Below are 16,228 nucleotides of genomic sequence, written 5' to 3'. Positions count from 1 at the left end.
TGGGGCGCCTGAGTGGCACAGCGGTTGAGCGTCTGCCTTCAGCTCAGGGCGTGATCCCGGCGTTATTGGATCGAGCCCCACATCAGGCTCTTCTGCTATNCGGGAAAATTAGAGTTGGGGAAGTGGTTTCACTACTTTACGTACTCAGCTAAGTCAAGGACCAATTCTTAGGGCAAGGTTGAAGAGCTGAAGATTCTTATCTTTGTGGGGAGTGAAAAAGTCTTCATTCTGAAAAATCATTTTGTCTAGCACAAGATGACACCAACAGGCACATAGTATACATGTTGACACTACAGGAATAAGGGGGGGGGGACTGAAAGTCCCTGTAGTAGTATAAATTAACTTCGGACTCTGAGAAGCAGAGAATGTGTTTAGGTAACTATAGAAATGATCATTGTTCTCTAATGACTTCATTTGTACTCTGCATTGTAGGCACTAAGTTCTTGGCCTAGAGCAAAGGTCATGAAACCTCTTTAAAAGATTGAATAGTGAATATTTTGAACTTTGAGGGCCATGAGGTCTCTGCCTTTGTAGCATGAAAGGAGTCACAGACCACACAGAAATGAATAAGCATGGCTGCATTTCAATAAAACTACTTATGGACACCAAAACTGAATTTCATATAATTTTTATGTGTCACAAAATATTACTCTTATTGCAACTTTTTCCAACCACTTGAAAAAAACTGAAAAATCATTCTTAGCTCATGGATCATAAGAAACAGACTTTGAGCCAGAGTTTGCTGACCCCTGACCTAGTATAGAAAAGGCTGGGTATTAGGGCACAGGCAGGGTTGGCCTAAGAGAGGCCCTGGATCACTCTCTTGCAGATTATGCCTAACACAGGATAAACAGATGCACAAACGCCCTTTAAGTGTGTGCACAATGTGGTATATGCGACCAAGTGCAACTTCCTAAGGCCAGGGCTGACAGGAGGGACTTGACAGGAGGAACTCTGAGAACCACTGATCGAGAAGAACTGGAGTTAGACCTGAAGAACTTGTATTCCACTAACCACTTTACACATAATGAGCAGAGAAAAACACTGGCTAGGTTAATCTGCCTCTCAGCACCATTCATGAATGACTCACCAACATCTGTTCTCTAACTACTGCCCTTTTATTTGGTTTCTCAGAATTACTAAGATTGCTAGTCGGTATTACTGTCAAGCCCTTTCTATATGCCAGGTACTTTGCTAAAGTGTCAACATAAATTTTCATTTAATTCTCACAACAGTCTTCTGAGGTAGGTACCATTTATTATTCAATTTTATAGTTGAAGAAACTAAGGCTCAAAAAGGCCTTTAACTTTTCATTTTCCTTTGGAGTCTTCTAGATCCTGTGTCCTTACATTCTGCACTGCTTTCCTAAGCACATTCATTGACCCCAAATCCCATTTATATACTGAATTGAGCCCTGTGTTGACTCAGCCCTCAATTGACTTAAAAACCTATCCAATGACTGTCCCAACATCGGCATGACCACAAATAACAAATAATATCTTTGCCCAGCAGTCGCTCTCTCAGTAAATGGTAAGATGCACCCTTATCCCTGACATTCCTCATCTCCCTACTGCTCAGCAGACTCTTGGATACAGAAGACTGTAATCACTTTCCTATTCATGCAGCTTTTTCCAAATCTAGCCTGGTACAAGCCTTCTGCAATGGTGTCCTAGGGGGTCTTCCTAAATACATGTGTTTTGTTTTTTTTTAAGTAAAAAATGGTAGTATTACAGAACAAAATGAAATATTATGAATCAGTAAATATTTTAAAAAAGCTATATAATCAAAGCATCTCTCTGTGTGTCTATGGAGTTGAATGGAGTTACAGTGAAGTAGTTAAGAACATAAACTCTAGTTCAGCTTCTAAAAGTTGTGTGGCCTCAGGCAAGTCATGGAATCTGTAAAATGGGAATAATAATAGCACCTTATGACTGTGTTTTGAGGACTGGAGAAATTAATACATGCAAAGCAGTTAAACACTGGATGGCACTGGGGTAATTAATAAACAACCACTGTCACTGCTGATGGTTTTATCAATATTAATAATAGAAATGCATAAAAAGATTAGCTAATAATATACTAATATTTTCACATTGAACTTGCTATTAGTGGTGGCATTGCAGGAGTTTTATTTAGCTCCTTTTTGTTTTTCTGTGCTTAAAAATCTGAAAAATATTACTAAAAAAATGAGCAAAAAATCTCTATATAAAATCACTCAGTGTTAAATGAGGATGCATAAACTGGTCATCTGCTGTAAACATAATCAGACGTGTTCTTCATTACATTTGTGCTACCCAAAATATTTTGTAACACCCATTCTGAAATTGATTTCATGTTTAAAAATTATCTTAGTATAGTTAACAATAATTATCACCATATGTAATTATTTGAGTACTTAGGATTGTACTTCGAAGGCCCTTAATAAATGTTAGTTTCCTTTCCTCCTTCATATCCTAAACACAAATTAATTATAAAAATTAATTCCACTCAAATAAATATTTTTTTCTGACAAACCAACCTAAAAGTATATATACATATTAGCCAGATTCACAATTTATAGTTCAGAGTGAGGAAAAGAACAAAAATAGAGCAGCTGGCATGTGTTTGAAAATACTAATCCTTATTAGGGCATCTCTTCACAAGATGAGTTACTATAGCTGAATTGAATCTCTATTAACAGTAGTGAATTCCTAGGCCAGACAGCAACAGTAAATAAAAGAACCCGTGCTTACATTCATTTGATGGTTTTGCAGACTTGAGAATCATTTCTGGCACCATGATTTTGTGTTCAGGAAACAAAGAACATGAAACATTATGTTCCTCAGAATGTTTTTCTTGTGCCATTAAATGAATCAAATAAATGAGGCACAGACAAGGAATCTGGATTTCAGCACGATTTTGATAAATACAGCTTTCCATTTCTGAAACTTTTGCGGGGGGGCACCTATCCTTTGTGAGAACTTTTTCGCTTTCATCGTTCATGATCAGCAGTGCCAAGGAAACATTTCTTAAAATGTCTTCCTTCCCTGCAGCTATAACTTACTTTTATAAAGGAAAAGACTGAGAATCTTCATAAAATGGCTCTAAACTTGAAATGCAGGGGTGCCTGGGTGGCTAAGTCAGTTGAGCAGCTGACTTTGGCTCAGGTCTGGCTGAGGTCATGATATCAGGGTCCTGGAATTGAGCCCTGTGTTGAGCTCTGCGCTCAGGTGGGAGTCTGCTCCTCCCCCTCCTTCTGCCACTCCCCCTGCTCCTGCTCTCTCTCTCAAATAAAGTAAAATCTTTAGAAAAAGTAAAATAAAATGCAGAAAATATTTTGGTAAACTGGATTGGTTGGAAGGAGACAAAATAAGTCCTATGGCAAAATAAGACATTCATTTTCCCAAGGTAAATAAATTATGAAGTCCAAGCTGGTGATCACGTGATTTATTTTATGACTTGCTTTACCTGTGTGACTTTTGGGGAGAAAACTGGAAAAAGATTAGCAGAAGGGGATTTAATATCTTGGACATTTTCTTGGCATGATTATTGTCTAAGGACCACATGAATTTTAAAATAATGCCCTAAAGTCATAGGGAAATTAACTTATTCAAGCACTATCCCATTGGGTATAAGTGGGTTATAGTTATAGTTTTATTCATATGTATTATTTTTTTCACAGTGTAACAAGGGTAATTTTGTTAGTTTCCATCTATGATTTCTTCTTGAGAAATTTGTGACATGTCTTGGAAACTCATTAATTCTTAGTAAGCTATTTTGAAATCAAACATACATAAATCTACCTAAAACTTCTTAGAATACTTACATTTTTGCCTATATAATCTTGTGGGATAATGAACACCATATAGTTTTTAATTCTACTATGAACCTTCTGAAAAGTTTTATTCCCATGATTATAATGAAAGAAATGTTCAATTTCATTGAGATAAATTGCCAAAAAAAAAAATCTTTTAACCTGTACTCTGAATAAGAACAAGGAAAAGATCTGCTCATTGCTTAGGAAGAGTTAATAATATCAATAGATAAGAAAGAGGGCAGACCTTCGACTTTCTCCAATGAGACAAATCTTCATACTGGGAAGAATCAAACCAAGTAGCAAATGGCGGTCCAAGACAGGTGAATTTCCAACATGTATACAATAATCTAGATCTAACCAAATTTTATCTCAGAATCTTCAAGACAGGCATTATGATTTCAAAGAATCCTATGATGATCTCAGAAATCCTGGTGCGGACATTGGAGCTTCACACAGCAGGGGATGACTGACAGTCTTGAGAGACAAACGAAACTAACATGAACTAGATCCCTGCAAATCCTGGGAACTGCATTTTAAAGCTACCTCGCAGAGATTTTACATTATCCAAACTCAGCTGGAATTCCAGTGCTGCTCAGCAGTACCTTTATCATAGTCATTTCTTACTACATTCCTCACCCTGTATCCTCACTCTCTCCATTCGCTCTCCCCTCATTTGCATGGAGAAGATCAAAGGCCTCTGACTCAAGTTCCTTCAGCCTTCATATTCCCATTGTAATACTCCTCAGGATCCCCACCATTTCCTCCTTTCTATCAAATTCAGGGAGAGAACCATTTTCCCCTCTCTCCAAGAGTAACTTTGGTATCCTTGAATTATACCCTCTGTTCTCTGGGACTTTGCTCTGTTAATTAAAATTCTTTGTCTTTGTATCTTTCAATTTCTCCATTTAGAGGTGCTTTTTCTACACCTCATCCTGGAAAAATGCTCGGATCTCCTTTATTTTGAGATAGACACACACACACACACACACACACTATTTACTCCTAGTACTACCTCCATTACAATGTCTGGTACATAAAAAATACTTTATAAATTTTGATAGAATGAATGAAAGAACTGGTCATACTGGTCTTTTCCCTTCCTCAAGCTAAGCTTTCTGAAGAGAAGTTCATAATAATTTCTTCTATTTACTCATCCTTCCAGTCTCAGCCCCCCACGTATCTGAATAGGCTTTAGGGTGGTAGAGGGAGCCTCATGCTATCCCATTGTAGACCCTAACCTCCATGCCCCTGAGCTTCTACCCAGTCTCTGCTGTTCTTGTTCCTTCCACCCATGACAAGAACCCCATCCCAAATCCAATGAGGAGCAACTAAGTGGATAGGGATGAGACGATGTTTACAGAGAGAAAGCTGAGATGAATGATGGAATGGAGAGTGGGCTCTGGCCCGGGCTAAATCCTGTCCCCACCCAAGACATGCTCTATCCTCCCCCTTCCCTCACTAGTCTATTCAAACTTAAGGTCAGGAAGAATGCTTAGGTTCCCAAGTCCAGTGGTCTATTCTCATTCCCTAGCCTCTTCAATCCTGTAGGATTCACCAGCCTCTGTATAAAATTCTCACCTCCCTTGGGACTCTATTTCTCTTCGTCTTTACTCCTCACTCTTTTTTTCTGGATCCTGCTCACTCCTCCCCATTTCTGCATATTCTCCCTCTTCCCTTGGTAGTATTCCTGAATAAGGGCATTTCACCTTGTCTTCTCTTAACTTCATTTTCAGTCCATTCCTTTCTCTGAGTAAGCTCCTTACTTCCATTTCCATAGCTCCTTCTCTACCTCCCTGCATCATCATCTGTCACTTCATCTATTAGCCCTACACTGACCTCCTTGCTTCCTCCCTGGTTTTGTACACCTGGCTTCCATTTAAATTTCCAGCAGCACAGCTTTGTTTCTTCTATTCTCTTGATTAAAATGTCTCTATCAAACAGTGAGCAAAGTCCCTTAAAGGGCTTCTAAAAGACCTGGCCTCATCTTTTTTTCTAAATGTATTTCTCACTATAGCCCTTTCATACACCTTTGCTTTTGCCAACTGTGTCCGTGGGCTGTGATCATTTATTGATTGATATATATATATATATATATATATATATATCACACAAATATATATATTTGTGTTTTTCTCCCAGTATTTTCCTTCCCCCTTTCCACAAAATTACTAGCCTTTTAATAATTCCCACAAAATTATTTTATGCTTCCTTGCTTCGGAGATTTTTGCAGGAACATAGGGCAGCCAGAAGGCAGGAGTGACTTTTGCCTTTCGTTAATGCCTAAACTCTAAAACAGATAACACTAAATGTGCCAGCCAGATCAGAAAAAGAGGAGAAGGCTCTGCAGGGCCCATAGGCCAGGGTGAAACCTGTAGGAACCCGGGCTCTGCTCCACGCGCCCTGTTGTGACACAAAAAGAGAGGAAGAATATGCGAGGAGCTTAATGTAACTGGAAGGTATTTTTTGTACAGGCTGAGATTCTTTTACTCAGGAGTGAGTGTGCATCATTTGCAAGTCATGGGGATTTTTGTTTATCCATGTTCATGGGAGATATGTTTCCTTACAAAATATAAACCTATTCCTGTGCTCATGGCAACAGCCCCCAATTTTTGTGCTCGTAGCAAGTTGACAGTAGCGTCAGAGAGCTTGATCTAACAGGAATTCAGAGAAAAAGATACTGGTAAATGTTAGAGTAACAGGAGACAACTTAGAGTTACAGGGTCTTGAGCATGGTCTTGAAGGAAAGGATTTAGACAGAGGAAAACAAAATTTGGGATGGGGAAAATTTTCAGAAATGTACAGAATATCTATCATTAAAGAAACAAATGATTTTTTGGTACGTTCTTAGTACATGATAATTGACTCTTAATTGTTTGAAAATTGTAAAATAGCCCTGCAACATTTTCCATAATTTAATCAATGTTTAATCATTAACATATTAATCGAATAAAGTATCTTCAGCTGTTAATGATATAATAAGTAATAATTTTATTAAATGGTTAGACTATGATTATTTACCAATTCTGCATGTGCTCTCATCCTGAGACACAGATCTGAGACCAATCTGGTTTCCCACTTATTTTGGAAACATACATTAATGGCATAGATTTACTACATTTGGCGCTTGCTTTATATTTTCTCATTTAGTTCTTTAGTTCATGTTTATTTCAAGTGTGAATAACTTCCTTCCACTGGGAATGACACTTTTAATTTTGAAATACCTACTGTGGCTGGTGTAGTACTGGAGATACAGTTATTCAATAATATAAGATGAAGTAAATTGAGCTATTTCAAGTCTATAAAGCTGATGTTATTTTACATTTATAGGTGTTTTCTTCATAACAGCTAAAAGTTCTAAGCAGAAATTATTGTCTCAGATGCACAGTGCTTATTTGATCTAAGGTCTGTCCTGAAGTGACTTGTCTCTTGCAGTGAGGAGAAGTATCCATTAAAGAAATCATTTATATATGATTTTAGGATGCACACATTTTCCAGGGGAGTAAGCACTCATCATTTTGAACATTTTATCAGCATGCTGTTCCCTCTGTCCAGGAATGGGCTTCCCTGTATAATATTCCGGGTTTTTTTTAAATATTTTATTTATTTATTCGACAGAGATAGAGACAGCCAGCGAGAGAGGGAACACAAGCAGGGGGAGTGGGAGAGGAAGAAGCAGGCTCATAGCAGAAGAGCCTGATGTGGGGCTTGATCCCAGATTGCCGGGATCACGCCCTGAGCGGAAGGCAGATGCTTAACCCACCCAGGGACCCCGGATTTATTTTTTAATGCACAGGCCTCACCTCTTCAGAAAGCCTCTCAAGATTGCACAAGAGAGTGAATCACACTCTGTGCTCCCTCTGTACCACTGTAGTAATTGGACAGTTACTCTTTCTGACCTGGAATATTTATAGGTATTTATATGTAACTCACTCTTTTCTACTTTGATATTTTTGAAGGCAGGGACAGTATTTCATCCATCTCTTTGGTATTCCTAGCTCCTAGCCCAGTGTCTGTCATGCATTAGCAACAGGATTGCGCTTAAGTGTTTTTGAACCTTATTTCAAACTCTTCTTTTTTGCACAGTGGTTAAGAGCACAGGCTTTGCTACTCAGAAGCCTGGGTTTAAATTCTGGGTGAATCACCCACAATGGGAATTTGAGCAAATCACCTAATCACTGTATGCCTTAGTTGCTCCAATTTCAAAATGGGAATAATCATAATGGTACTTCATAAGTTTGTTGTGACCAATAAAGAAGTGAAATTATATGTATACACACGTGCATGTATATAACTTAAGACTGCATGGAAAAAACTCTGAAATGTAAATCTATTATTTGTTGTATTCACTTAGACACATGAATACTTATTCTTATGATACTAATAATTATCTTACACATGTAGGTAATTGCAAGGGTCTTATTTAGGGATGATCCTTCACAGATGTATAGACCCTTCTCAAAAATGCCTTTATTTATAAGTAAGGAGGGGATTACCCCTGGGGGAATGTCATATAGTTAGTCTATCAGTGAGGGACCAAATCCTCACACTGCACAGTTTGGGCCTCTAAACCTACATAAGCTAAAATCTACCTCGAGTTCTAAAGCCTGGCCCTAAGTTTACTCAGAGGTTTATTCAATTCCAAAATATTGTTAGGTCATGAGCTTTTTCTTATAATTTTCCTTTCTTTCACTACTGCATGTTTCAATCTAACTCAGCTACTATTTACTGAATAGGTTTTTAGCTATGTACGTGATTGCTTAAAGGCATTTACCAGTAGTAACACCTAGAGTCATTGGAAATGTCCTGTTTATGTCACTCTCCTATTAAAAAATACATATTTAAAGAAGTTATTTCTACTTTCATTATAAATAAATAGTGTGGTAAAGATGATTTTAAAATAATATTATTTATAATTGAAATATCCTGTAAGAATAATTATATGTAATTGAAGAGACTAGTAAATTATATAAGAATAATTATATATAATATATATATTATATATATAATTAAAGGGCATAGTAAATACTCTTCATAGTAAATATACATATGTGAGTATATGTGTATGTGTGTATAAAATTTACTATGCTCTTCAATTTGTTGAAAAAAATTTTACTTGATTTCAAACAAAGACTCAAATATACTCCTTTGAGCAAATAAAAGGCTATAAAGACAAAAACAGAAAAGCGAGGTGTTTGTAATCAATCATTCTAAGAAAAGCTGAAGAAACTTTACTTCTAAGTGCTTCTAAGTACTTCTAAGTGCTTCTAAGTGCTTCACAGTTTCTTGATTATCTGTCGCCTGTGTGGTAGAGGAAGGAGAAGCGTAACCCAGGCTGCATGGATTAGAGGTTCACTATAAGAGAAAGCCTTGCTTACTTAGTCTTTTTTTTCCACATTAAAGTAATTAAACATTTACATGAAACGTAATACTTTCTATTCCACAGAATGCACAGGTTGTTTTAATGTACGAGTAACGCTGTTTTCCTCTCCATATCACTTGTAGAAGACAGAACAGGGAGAAAAAGCAGGCCATGTGCTGAAACAAAGAGGCATGATAACTGAGGTTTGTCACCATTTGTCTTTTGCTTTAGAAGGATCGAGAAGAATGAGAATAGGTTATCAAGTAACAGGTAAAATTAAGATATAGAAAAAGAGACATAAAACTTGATACCTGGAAAGTTCATAGGAGGACATCTCGTCCAACCCATCCAGTGCATAAGCAAACTGAGTCCCACAGAGATGAAGTAAAAGTTGATTCACTGAGTCACTTTGGAATTGAATTGTTTTGTTAGCTTGACTTTGTGATCCAATATCTGTTTTGCTCCCTTAACTGCCACCTAATTCCCTCAAGTAGGTTATTCCATGGAAGTTATTAATAATGCATCTTTTCAGAAGGTAAAAATTACCTGAAATTCAACAATGACCATAAATGGAATAAAATTTAAATTAATAAAGCAAAGAGCCTAAGTGTTTCAATGACAATCATTTGAACCTATTACCTACAAAGCTGTGTAGCAAGTATAGATAGTTACTGTGTAAAATTACTGTGTTTTATTCTAAAAAAATGTAATTCTACATAACTAGTGAACGACAGTGAGGGAACTAAATATAAGGGACAAATAAAAGGGGAGAGACTATGAATAGTTAGCGTAAGAAGAGAAGCTGTCCGCCAAACCCGCAGGCTCTCGCACAGGAAGCACTGGCTCATCAAAGAACATTTCCATTTCATCTAAGTGATGAAGGATTTTCAAGTCAGGTGGTGAAAGCCTTATCCACACCCCACACTGTAAACTACCATTACATGGATACCAAACACCAAGAAGCACCACCATCAAAAGTAACACAAATCAAACAACACAAATGAACAATGCCTCCTACTCCTCAGGAAGAAGTCTGACCCTAAGGAAGAGAAACGATTCTCCTTCACAACGAACAGCTCATCTCAGTGGGGCTGGTTAGAAGCAGATCCATTCCAGGGACTTCAGCTAATCTAGCTTTATTCTATGATTTTCAAAAAGACAAACCTCTGCTGAAATAACTGTGCACTCTAGTTCTGTTTTCAACAGCTCAATTTTCTACCTTTCATTTATTTGTAAATTTGTCCACTAGAACGCACATTTTAAAAGCTATACTCTCCAGAATGCCAAGTTAACTACAAAAAGAATTTCATGAAAGTTTTGGGCATGAGTAAATTTTGTAACAAGACTTTTGCTGCTAAGGAACAAAAATACGGGGCCAATGGTTATAACAGGAGAAACGAGTGTTGACAATTAAAATCAATTCAATATTTCACTTACCTTTAGTTTTCTATAGTATTGAGCATAGCAATGAATTATGTAATATGTCTGATCAAATATTATGTAATTTTGGGCAATTTAAAAAATATTTTGCAGTACAGAAATAACCATCCTCCTTTCTGTGTTTGCTTTTTTCTATATACCTTGAGGACATAAAGCTTTTAAAATTTATAAGCAGTAGAAAATATCTGAAACTCAAGCTCGTATTAAGACATTCTTTGCACAAATCCACTGACCCATTTTTCTAACATAAAAATAACTGCTGAGTTTTTAACTTGCACTGAAAACACAACAATTACAGTTCAATAATTATATTCATATAGTACCTTGAAGACTGTATTTCAAGTTGCACAACTGACTTTCTTTTCTATAAAAATATAGATAGAGCCTAAATTATAGGTAATTATATTATGGAACATTTTGAAAAGGAGAATCCTGTTGCTTTTCTTGCATATAAATCAATTTGGATCTTTAACACTTCTTTGCATTTCCTTGCATATTTATAAACATGGCTTTACTTTTTTTTTTTAATTTATGGAAAATATCTGACCACTTTACAGATTGACAAATGATACCTGGTTAGAAAGCTGTACAGAAAAAAAATAAACACACACATGTAACAGATTTTCAGAGACAGAAAAATAAACTTCCCTTTGCCAAGAAGGATCAGTACACTCTACAGTAATCACTCACAAGCCATAGCACGAGGATCCACTTTTGTCTCTCCAGCAAGAACTCGAGGTGTCTAAGTTGAATTCACTTCACTCACCTGTTTGGCTTAGTTGGGAGGTGCTTCTGCTCCTTCTAGACACTATGGCAACCACTTTGGCACTCAGGCTGGATCTCCTTTTCTTTCCACCTGCTCCAACTGTCCCCACAGCCGTGTCAGACTGACTGCCGTCATTATGCTCCAGTGTGTACATCTCCCCACTCACACTGGTGCTCTTCGTGATGGCTCTTCCTGAAGTCCCCATCCGTCTGCCTTGCATTTTAGGGGTAAATGAACTATATTTACGAAGTAAAAACATATATGCATCCATAAATTACAGGTCAGCATAACTGAAGCTCTAAATCTAATTTATTTTGTAATAATCCAGGCAAATTTTAGGGGGGAAAAGCCAGTTGAGTAGTAGTCTAACAGATACGATTTACTAGATGTAGCTTAAAAGAATAGTATTTCAACACAGGAATGTATAAAGCTTTAGTAAAAAGAAATGCAACCAATGTTATCTATAGGGAGGCATATGTTACTGACTGATTGTATAGTTACTATGTTACTTTCAGAGAAAACCAAAAATATTTAAATCAGTAAGACAAGTTCATATACTTTCCTCAGGAAAAAATATTACTAAAAATTAATACTCTGATTTTGCCATACAAGATTAAAAAATGAAAACAACATCTGTTCTAGTTCCAACTAACAGATATCTCTTTTGCCATTTGAGGCTTTATGAGTCTAGAACAGACTACTAATGAGGCAAAAAAAAAATCACATTTCCCTCCTTCCTTGTCCCCTCATGTTGCATCTCTCCTAAATTTCAACTCATTTTCCTTTTTCAGTGTTCCAAACTCATATGCTCAGGTGAGATGTTTCTTTTTTTCTTCCCTATCAAAACTTACTTGTCTATGTTCCCAGATTATACTAATTTATCTGAATAAATTACTGAACTTCTCTCCTCAATGCAAAAATTATTGTTGAGAATTTCAGGCACCATGGAAGGTTGGTGGGAAAAAAACCCATCTCTACTTGCCAAAGTAAATGTATGTCTGTGAGTTAGGAAGAGAGGTAGGGCAGGCAAGCTGGGAGCCACAGATGTTAGGATTCTTCATATCTTTTAAATTATACTGCATAAGCAGTTATATTATCCATCTAGACTGGCCTCTTTTGGTCCAATAAAGACCTGGTTTGATATATCTGAAATGACCCTCTTTATTTTACATTTCCTTAAAATATCTGCAAAAATTTGCTTACATGACCCTCACCACCATCTTGATTGTTTCTTGTTTTGAAGTACAAAATACATTAATATAGCATCTTTTAACAGTGATGACATTTAATACTGAAGTTGAGATAAATCCTACTATGATTAGAAATGATAAAACAGAAATTCTTGGGATCATGTAATGTATTTGTGGTCACATATATAATGAGTGTTTCAGTAGAAAGGGAAATTGATATGGGATCACGCCCTGAGCCGAAGGCAGATGCTTAATGGATGAGCCACCCAGGCGCCCCTAAATCAAAGTTTTTAAAGCCATTTGCAGACCTGGTAATTTTGCTGTGCTCTTTATGCAAACTCTTTCAAACCATTAATGAGGAGTGTATTACATATAGCTGGTCCAAAACTGATTCCTGTGGGGTTTGTATTCCCAACTCCAGTGGACCTTCTCTCCTGATAAATATTACAATAAATTTCTTCTGTGTCCTCACCAGTGTATTTCAATGCATGACCTAAATCTGCCACTTCGTCTTAATTCTACTCTTACTACCTGCTTTTTCTATTTTACTTGCAGACTCCTGCTGGAGGATACGAAGCAATGTCATGATTTGGTCAGTTTTGCAGTCAACATGTCCATCTTCAATCAAATACCTGTGACTGAGAAGTCAGTTTTTCTACCTCTCATCACTCTTTTTAGCACACTCCTCACAGGGGTTATTGAAAACCTCTGATGATTTTATATTTACCTTAATAAATCTAGGTAAACTAGCATCTACCTTTTTTCTCCTCGTTATTTCCATGAAAATGGAATTCTATCACAACTCTCAATTTGTATTTTAAAATCATTTCACAAAAATACTATTGTAAAATATTCGGGAATGTTCTTCAGGCTATAGAAAAGTTTAAAAGTACAGGGAAACATCTTCAATAATACTTCTATGATGAAAATGTACTGAGATGAGCTCGGAAGATTCAAAGTTTTTTCATGGACATTTAATCACAGCAATGAACTGTTCCACTATGTTGAAAAAATTCCAGAAGGCAGCTGTGCTCATCACTATACCACCAACACACACTATCTTAACAAAAATTCTGAAAAAATGTAGGGAAATCTGTATCGTGATTACCATTANAAATTCCAGAAGGCAGCTGTGCTCATCACTATACCACCAACACACACTATCTTAACAAAAATTCTGAAAAAAATGTAGGGAAATCTGTATCGCGATTACCATTTNTCTGTATCGTGATTACCATTAAGGGGGTTACGAAGTTATGTTAAAATGAATTTTGTGAATAAATAATAGAAGTTTTCCTCAAAAAATGAAATATTTTATTTAGAATTTTAAAAGCCTTCTTGGATGGTATGACAACTGTGTGTAGCTTCCTAAGGAATCTGTAATCTCATAACGTTCAACGAGAACATGTGAAGGTATTTTTGATTTTGTTTACTTGAGGGGAGAGGTTTCTGGGGTCTAATCAGGTTAATTTAATCCATGTGAAGGCTACCGTTTTAGCACAAATATGCTTTCTATTCCCCTATTTTGTATCTGTTCATTGGTTCTGCTTCCATTGCCTGGAAAACTATTCCTGTCATTTAGTTTCATTTAGTGCCTGAATTCTTCAGGATGTACTCTAAGGCTTTCTGCTTTATAAAGCTCCTCAGAGTCACTCTAGTGTCATGACTCCTGTTTCCCAGCCCTTTGTTTTCTACTGGTTATATTAGGATTCTGATATTTTATATCAGCATGCACCTTATGCATCACTAGATTTGCCATAGTGCCCTTCCCATTGCTGAGGGAACTAAGGATTTATGAGGAGTAAAAAAAAAAAAAAAAAAAAAGTCATGTCAGTATACAAATGGACTATGATATAACCCATCTTTAAAAATCAGTCACAAAAATCCCACCTTTCTTCGATACTCCCTCTCCCTCTGGCTACTGACTTTTTGCTGAAAATCTCCTCAAGGAGTTATCTGTATGTCCTCTCTTGCTATTCTCTCCTGAACTAATTTAAATCAGGCTTTGTCCCTACTACTTCACCAAAGTTACCTTTTTTTTTTTTTTAAAGANAAGATTTTATTTATTTATCTGAGAGAGAGAGAGAGCACAGAGGGAGAGTGACAGGGAGAAGCAGGCTCCTGGCTGAGCAGGGAGCCCGATGTGGGACTCAATCCCAGGACCGAGATGACCTGAGCTGAAAAGCAGACGCTTAACTGACTGAGCCACCCACGCGTTCCCAAAGCTGCCTTTTATTATAAAGTCCAGTGACTTCACATGGCAAAATCCTATCACTCACAGTCCATACCCCTTTGACCTCTCAATAACTCATGTATGTGACAAAACGTTGGATTCTACTGATCACGTAACACTTCATTCTCATGATCTTCCTACCTAGTGTCTTGTTGACAAGAACTTCATTCACCTTCATCACTAAATTCTGGAGTTCTTCAGTGCTCAGCCCTCTGACCCATATTCTTCCACATGAGACTAACTCCCTAGATGTGTCATCTGGTCTCGGGGTTTACATATTATCCATATGATGCAAATTCCAATTGTTTTTCTCCACCTGTACTCAGTACTGAACTCCAGATTTACACAGTCCCCGTCAACGGACATTCGTGTTTGGATATATCTCTCAAAAATAACATGTTCAACCCAACTGAAAAACTGCTCTATAGCTTATCTTTCATATCACATTAAAGATACTCCATTTCCCCAATTGCTCAGAGTAATAATTTCCCCCTATAAAAAAAATGTAATGTGGATTTGAGACCAAGAAAAAAAAATGTTGCTTTACTTTTCATGCCCTGTTTGAGCATTATCTAACAAGCCCACTTTAAAGGTCATTTGACCCTCCAGGGAAATGTAAAATTTTTGACTATTTACTCTTATAATAATTATGATCCAAACATTTTACAACTCTGTTCAAGCTAGATGCTAACTTAAATAAAACTGACAAGGAGCGAATTATTACTATTTAGAAGATGGGGTAACTCCAAAGGTTATGGTTTTACTGGCCTGGAGAATATTACCTACTTTTGAATTTAAATTCATAATATTCCAGCATTCATGTTTTTTTCAATGACTATATATGTGTATATATAAGTACCTGAGCTTCTTGGATCATCTTTGGAATCAGTTTATCATCTTGTTGGTTTTCTCACTAATGAGTCAAAATTTCAACATTTGCTATTCATTTTTTTATTACTATGGTTTAATTTTGAGAATTATGTTTTGATTGTTTTGGGGAGTCCCATCAAAATGTCGATATGGACCCCCTGCCAGATCCAATTAAACTGTTTTGCTGGAGCAGGGCCCCTCATGGACTCCTTAAACCCAAGGTTGCCTTTAATCAACTGGCAACTGAACATGACTTTCAATCACTGCTTTCTTTTTTCCGACTCTGGTTTTCTATGTTTCTTTATTTATTTTTTGTTTGTTTGTTTCTGACTCTTGGTAAATTGGCTCTTATTTTGCTTGGTTGTGACTAATAATACATTCCTCACTAACAGCACCAACAATAGGAAATCCATCCATGGAATTAAATCTGCTGGGTGGCAGACATCAGGATATATTGCAAGTTGGATGGCAAATGACTAAAAAATTTGGCTTGTTAGTCTTTTTACATGTCTGTTTGCCTGCTACTAAAAGTTTACATCACTCATGAAAATGTCTTGTGCATACTGAAAAAAGA

At 36.7% G+C, this 16,228-nt stretch overlaps 1 protein-coding gene across 49 annotated transcripts in view; it reads right to left on the bottom strand.

The window, feature by feature from the left end:
• RIMS1 (regulating synaptic membrane exocytosis 1) overlaps positions 1–16,228 on the bottom strand; it is a 721,356-nt gene that overhangs the window by 56,458 nt on the left and 648,670 nt on the right. For 37 of the 49 annotated variants that reach the window (XM_034647841.1, XM_034647842.1, XM_034647848.1 and 34 more), the window contains one exon: positions 11,362–11,597. The exons of the other annotated variants lie outside the window; for them this stretch is intronic. In XM_034647841.1, coding sequence (XP_034503732.1) covers positions 11,362–11,597 — 236 coding nt within the window. The remainder of the gene's footprint in view (positions 1–11,361; positions 11,598–16,228) is intronic. 49 annotated transcript variants of the gene reach the window in all.

Source organism: Ailuropoda melanoleuca, chromosome 19, assembly GCF_002007445.2.
Source record: "Ailuropoda melanoleuca isolate Jingjing chromosome 19, ASM200744v2, whole genome shotgun sequence".
Classification (NCBI taxonomy): domain Eukaryota; kingdom Metazoa; phylum Chordata; class Mammalia; order Carnivora; family Ursidae; genus Ailuropoda; species Ailuropoda melanoleuca.
Note: the sequence above shows the minus strand (reverse complement) of the source record. Positions and strands in the feature narration are given on the sequence as shown.